At 37.2% G+C, this 6503-nt stretch overlaps 1 protein-coding gene across 1 annotated transcript in view; it reads left to right on the top strand.

Annotated features, from left to right (window-relative positions):
• Positions 1–6168, top strand: part of F8 (coagulation factor VIII) — a 276933-nt gene extending 270765 nt beyond the window's left edge. Inside the window, exon 26 of the mRNA XM_029473023.1 lies at positions 4331–6168. Within this exon, the coding sequence (XP_029328883.1) occupies positions 4331–4486 (156 nt within the window). The 3' untranslated portion in view covers positions 4487–6168. The remainder of the gene's footprint in view (positions 1–4330) is intronic.
• Positions 6169–6503: the final 335 nt, after the last annotated feature.

Below are 6503 nucleotides of genomic sequence, written 5' to 3'. Positions count from 1 at the left end.
TTCCCTCCTTGTGTTGGAGTTTTCCATCTATTATCCTTTGTAGGGCTAGATGTGTGGAAAGATATTGTGTAAATTTGGTTTTGTCATGGAATATCTTGGTTTCTCCATCTATGGTAATTGAGAGTTTTGCAGGGTATAGTAGCCTGGGCTGGCATTTGTATTCTCTTAGGGTCTGTATGACATCTGTATGATATCTTCTACCTTTCAGATTCTCTGGTGAGAAGTCTGGTGTAATTCTGATAGGTCTGCCTTTATATGTTACTTGACCTTTTTCCTTACTGCTTTTACTATTCTTTCTTTGTTTAGTGCATTTGGTGTTTTGACTATTATGTGACAGGAGGAATTTCTTTTCTGGTCCAGTCTATTTGGAGTTCTGTAGGCTTCTTGTATGTTCATGGGCATCTCTTCCTTTAGGTTAGAGAAGTTTTCTTCTATAATTTTGTTGAAGATATTTTTGAGTTGGGAATCTTCACTCTCTTCTATACCTATTATCCTTAGGTTTGGTCTTCTCATTGTGTGCTGAATTTCCTGGATGTTTTGGGTTAGGAGCTTTTTGCTTTTTGCATTTTCTTTGACTGTTTGTTGTGTCAGTGTTTTCTATGGTATCTTCAGCACCTGAGATTCTCTCCTCTATCTCTTTTATTCTGTTGGTGATGCTTACATCTATGACTCCTGATCTCTTTCCTAGGTTTTCTAACTCCAGGGTTGTCCCCCTTTGTGATTTCTTTATTGTTTCTATTTCCATTTTTAGATCCTGGATGGTTTTGTTCAATTCCTTCACCTGTTTGACTGTGTTTTCCTGTAATTCTTTAGGGGATTTTTGAGGGCTTCAACCTGTTTACCTGTGTTCTTCTGTATTTCTTTAAGAGAGTTATTTATAACCTCCTTAAAGTCTATCATCATCATGAGAAGTGATTCTAGATCCGGGTCTTGCTTTTCCACTGTGATGGTGTGTCCAGAACTTGCTATGGTAGAATTGTGTTCTGATGCTGCCAAGTAACCTTGGTTTCTGTTGCTTATGTTCTTATGCTTGCCTCCTGCCATCTGATTATCTCTAGTAATACCTGCCCTGGCTATATCTGAGTGGAGCCTGTCCTTCCCAAGACCCCGGTTGTTTTAGAACTCCTCAGAATTCAGCTGTCTCTGTGATTCTGGGATCCTGTGATCCTGAGATCCTGGGTATGTTGAGCTCCTGGGAGTCAAGCTGCCTCTGGAACCCTGAGATCCTGGTGTGACTAAGCTCCTGGGATCCTGGGATCCTGGGTGTGTTAGAGGGCCTGGGAGTGGAGCTTCCTCTGGCTGTTGTGGGACTGGCTGTGGAGTTTGTGCCCAAAGTCTGCTCAGGGCACTGGCTCAGACTGGAAGGAACCCATGCACTGGTCAGGCAGAGTTCCGGGGTGCCTGGGTCCTGCTGGTCCCATTTACTTCCATTGTTGGGGCAGACATTATATCCTCCTCACCTCTGATCCTATGAATAAATACATCTTTAAAAAAAAGATGTCAGTGTCACAAAGGATGTAAAGAGCATAGACTATGAATTCATTATTTATTTTTTATTTTGCATATGTGTATGTGGTATGTGTATGCTCACATTTGTGGGTGAACACCTATGTAGGGTGCATGTGTACAGAAACCAAAAATTGATATTAGGTATCTTCCTTTATTATTCTCTACTTTATTAGGGGTCCAGTATTACTTACCCTAGAGATAACCAATTCTAGCCAGTCTAGCTAGCCAGCTTGCTCTGGATATACCTTATCTCTGCCTTCTGAGTGTTGAGATTGTAGATGGACTAAACATCCATTCATATTTACTTGAGTATAAGGGATCTGAACTCCAGCCCTCACATTTGTACAGAAAATGCCTTATCCTCTCATCTCCCTATTTTAGATTTAAGAACATTTAAAGTGATATAAGTAAATGTGTGCCTTTTATTAGATTTTTTAATTGTACATTTATCTTTTCCTTTTATTTATTTATTTACTCACTTTACATCCTGATCACTGTCCCCTCCCACAGTCTGTGTAGCATACCATTATGATAAATGAAAATTTTAAATAGTAGATAATATTGCACTAATGCTACATTTATTGGGCATAATAATGTTAGTCTGTGGTATATAAAAAAATGACCTCATAGGTTTTGCACGCTGAAATATTTAGTATGCAAAAATGCCATGATGTTTGTAATTTCCAAATTATTTAAGAAAAAAGGTGTGTGTGTGTGTGTGTACAGAAAGTGGGGGGGGGTAGAGAAAGGGAGGAAGAGAAGAAGAGAGAGAAAAGGAGGGAGCTAGCTGGAAAGATGTATTAACAGTTTAGAGTGCATGCTGCTCTTGCAGAGTACCTAAGTTCAGTTCCCAGCACCAGGCATTTCACAACCTTATATAACTCTAGCTCTAGGGACTCCAATGCCTCTGTCTTCCATAGGTACTTGTACCTATGTGCTCATACCTATACAGACATGAATGTATACACATAATTAAACAAAATAATCTTGTTAAAGAAATGGAAGGAAAGCATATATATATATATTTTCATTCTAATAATTGATAAGTAGATGAAGGACTTAAGCATGTTCACTATATCATTCTTTCAATTCCTCTATGAATGTAATTTTTATCATTAAAAATTTAAGAAGACATAAGTGTTGTGTCTAATGAAAGATGACCAAACCTCCAGATATATCATAAAATTGAACCTGAAGAAATTCCAAATCTGGAACTTTAATGTTTCTCAAAAGTTTGATCAATCACATAGACTTTAATGCAACAAATACTTACAGTATATTTGCCATACTACATTGTTGTATGACATTATTCCTGGGGAGATATAAACAAATGTCTACTCATCACAGTTAGAGAGCTGATGATAGACCAAAATGAAAATACTACCAAAGTCCAGCTTGGTGAACCATGAGTTTTATTGGAATTAATCACAGGAGTCTGGGTGGGAGGTTACTTGCAAGAACAGGAACAACTCAAAGATAGCTGCACTGCCAAAGCCCATCCCAGCATGGTGACAACTCATAAAAGCTGGAAACCTGGAGCACACTGCACAACCTGCAGACAGTTCAATAGATTGTAAAGTAATCTATCTAAGCATTTCAGTTGTTCTGAGTCTTTTCCAGACAACTTGACTTCTCAGTTGTCTCTACTACTTATATACTCTTAAGAGATAGAAGATCCTAGTGAATCTGGTCAGTTTCATGGACTTCCTGAAGTGATTAAGATGTTTATTTCTTGATCTTAATAAGCTTCCCATCAGAATGGACTGTTTTGTGTCCCTTTAAAGGGTTCTATGTCTTAACAAGCTTTATTCCATGATGGAATGTTTTATCTCAAAGGAAGTTGCTGTATAAGATATGTGCATTAGGTTCCATATGCTATGTTTTATAAAAATGTTACAAGAGAAACAAAAAAGAATTTCAGATTTAGGATAAACAGGAACCATATTTTAGAGAAGGAAAAGTTTTCTAATGATGTGGCATTTATACTGAGACATGAAAGATAAAAATAACAGATCAAAAAGGAGGAAACAGTGGGATAAAAGACTTCTGAGTAGAAGAATACCACGAGTTCTCGTATTAAAAATAAAGAGTTGGCACTATCCAATAACTAAACAAGACAATTGTGTCTATAATGTAAAATAGGGGGAAAGTAGTGGGAGGTGAGATCAGAGTGGCCACAGACCATATCTTTCAAGGCTTGGAGGTCAGAATGAGTATGGATTTCATTCTAAGTGTTGTGGAAGATTTTGTTTTGGAGGAAGGAGGTATGAATGTTTTGCTTATGTGTGTGTCTTTGCACCACATGCATTCAGTGCTCAAGGAAGCCAGAAAAGAATGGTGAATCTCTTGGAACTTGAGTTACGAACAGTGAGAGTTTGCTTGTGGTTGCTAGAAATTGAACCTAAGTCCTCTGGAAAAGTAGTCAGTGCTTTTAACCACTAAACCATCCCCATCCCCATCATAGATGATTTTAAGCAGGAATGTGGCACCTCTAGGTTTACATATTGAGAAGCTTTTTCTAGGTATTCCCTAAGGGGGCCAAAGTGAGAGAACCAATTAAATTGACATTTCTAGGTTAAGAGATAGACCAAGCCTCAGTAGTTTTAAGAAGCTCCCTAGGAAAGTAATTTCAGCTTGTGTGTTTTGATAAGCATTGTGACAGATCCAAAGAGGAGAAAGGGTCATGAGAAAGAGAAACCATGAATGAGTGACTGACCAAGCAGGGGGCTAATTAACTTGAAGCTTCTAGCAAGAATGTGGTGTTATAAATGGTATATTTTTCTTGTCAGTCAGTTAATACATGCTGTCTATCCTCTTTCAGGTTTTTCAAGGGAATCGGGACTCATCCACACCTATGGTGAATTCTCTAGACCCACCATTACTCACTCGCTATCTTCGAATTCACCCCCAGATCTGGGAGCACCAAATTGCTCTGAGACTTGAGATTCTAGGATGTGAGGCCCAGCAGCAATACTGAGGTAGCCTCTGCATCACCTGCTTGTTCCCCTTCCTCAGCTCAAAGATTGTCTTAATGTTTTATTGCTGTGAAGAGACACCATGACCATGGCAACTCTTATAAAAGAAAGCATTTAATCAGGGCTTACTTATAGTTTAAGAAAGTTTCGTCCATTATCATTGTGGGAAACATGGTGGCACACAAACAGACATGGTGCTGGAGAAGTTGCTGAGAGTTCTATATCTGGGTCCACAGATATAGCAGGAAGAGAAAGACACTGGGACTGACTTGGGCTTTTTAAACTTCAAATACTACCCCCAGTGACACATTCCTTCGACATGCCCATACCCATTCAAACAAGGCCACTTCTCCTAATCTTTCTCTGTAGTGTCCCCACTGATGACTAAGCATTCAATTTTATGAGCTTGTGGGGACCATTCTTATTCAAACTACAAGGATATTCCTTCACCAATTCAAGACTACCATCCCTCTTAGGCGTCTACATTACATTACACATTGTTTATACTACCATCATTTTATTTAAAAGAATACAATCATATATCACCCTACTTCCAAATTATTTATTCTGAATTTTCTGAAAATTTAACTTTCAACATTTGGAATGAAAGCTGTGAAGCACCACACTAAATTTTATACTTTCAGTTATCAATATAAGTTATGCACTACCAACCCCCCAAAAAAATCCATAACAGAATCAGAACTAGAAAAACTATTAGCTTTATAACCTCTTAAATAACTCATGTCCATTAACTACATTCATTCATTCCTGGTCCCCTTATATTTAGCCTTTCATGTTCTCTTTTCTTCATGTTATACTGTACCCAAATGTACATTATATCTAATATATATATATGTGTGTGTGTGTGTGTGTGTATGCATATACATATACATACATACACACTATTGGCTAGATTATACATATGAGAGAAAACATACAGATTTTTTTCTTTCTGAGATTATATGACCTCATTTAATAATATGCATTCTAAGACTATGTTCCAGAAAATTTTATCTTCATTTAAACTTTAATTTAAAACCCGGAACACTGAAACTTTGAGGAAAAAAAAAACACACAAGATACCCTTCAAGATATCAGTACAGGCAAGAACTTTTAAAATAGAACTCCAACACTACAGGAACTAACCCCAAGTATCAAAATATGGGATTATATGAAAAAAAAATTGTGCAGCAAGAGAAACAACCATCAGTTAACATACAGTCCAGAGAATAAGAGACAAATCCTTACCAGCTACACCTCATAAAGGGGCTAATTACTATCCAGGGGCTGGTGAGATGGCTCAGAGGTTAAGAGTACTGACTGTTCTTCCAGAGGTCCTGAGTTCAATTCCCAGTGGCCACTTGGTGGCTCACTGCTATCTGTAATTGGACCTGATGCCCTTTTCTGGTGTGTCTGAAGACAGCTACAGTGTACATACATAAAATAAATTTTTTAAAAAATCATTAAAAAACAAATCTGATAAGTTGAAAAGTTGAAGGTGATGTGGAGAGAAAGCAGCCTTGATTCACTGTTAGTGGAGGTATAAATTAAGGTACCCATTGTGGAAATCAGTTTGGAATTTTTCAAAAATTAAAAATAGAACTACCATATGACTCAGCTGTTTCACTCCTGAACATATACCCAGGAAACTCCATACCCTACCATAAAAATCTTTGTACCTTTATGTTTATCTTGCTTTATTCACTATAGCAAAGAACTAGAGCCAACAGGTGAATGTATAATAAAAATTTGGTATATATATACATATATATTTATAATGGAATGTTACTTAGCTCTAATGATAATAGTCTTCTAAAGGAGATATTTTTAATATTTCTATGGGAAAGTGCAAACTTTAAAGTTATATTAAAGAGCTTTGCCAAAACAAATGCTCAACTTCTCTTTTACTCCTTCCTTCCTGCTAAAACAAAAATACAGTGGAAAATTTTATACTATACTTCTGTAGTTGAAATATCAAGGAATCATAAAAAATGCAACTGTTGAAGGCTCCAGTATGCA

Source organism: Mus caroli, chromosome X, assembly GCF_900094665.2.
Source record: "Mus caroli chromosome X, CAROLI_EIJ_v1.1, whole genome shotgun sequence".
NCBI lineage: Eukaryota > Metazoa > Chordata > Mammalia > Rodentia > Muridae > Mus > Mus caroli.
Note: the sequence above shows the minus strand (reverse complement) of the source record. Positions and strands in the feature narration are given on the sequence as shown.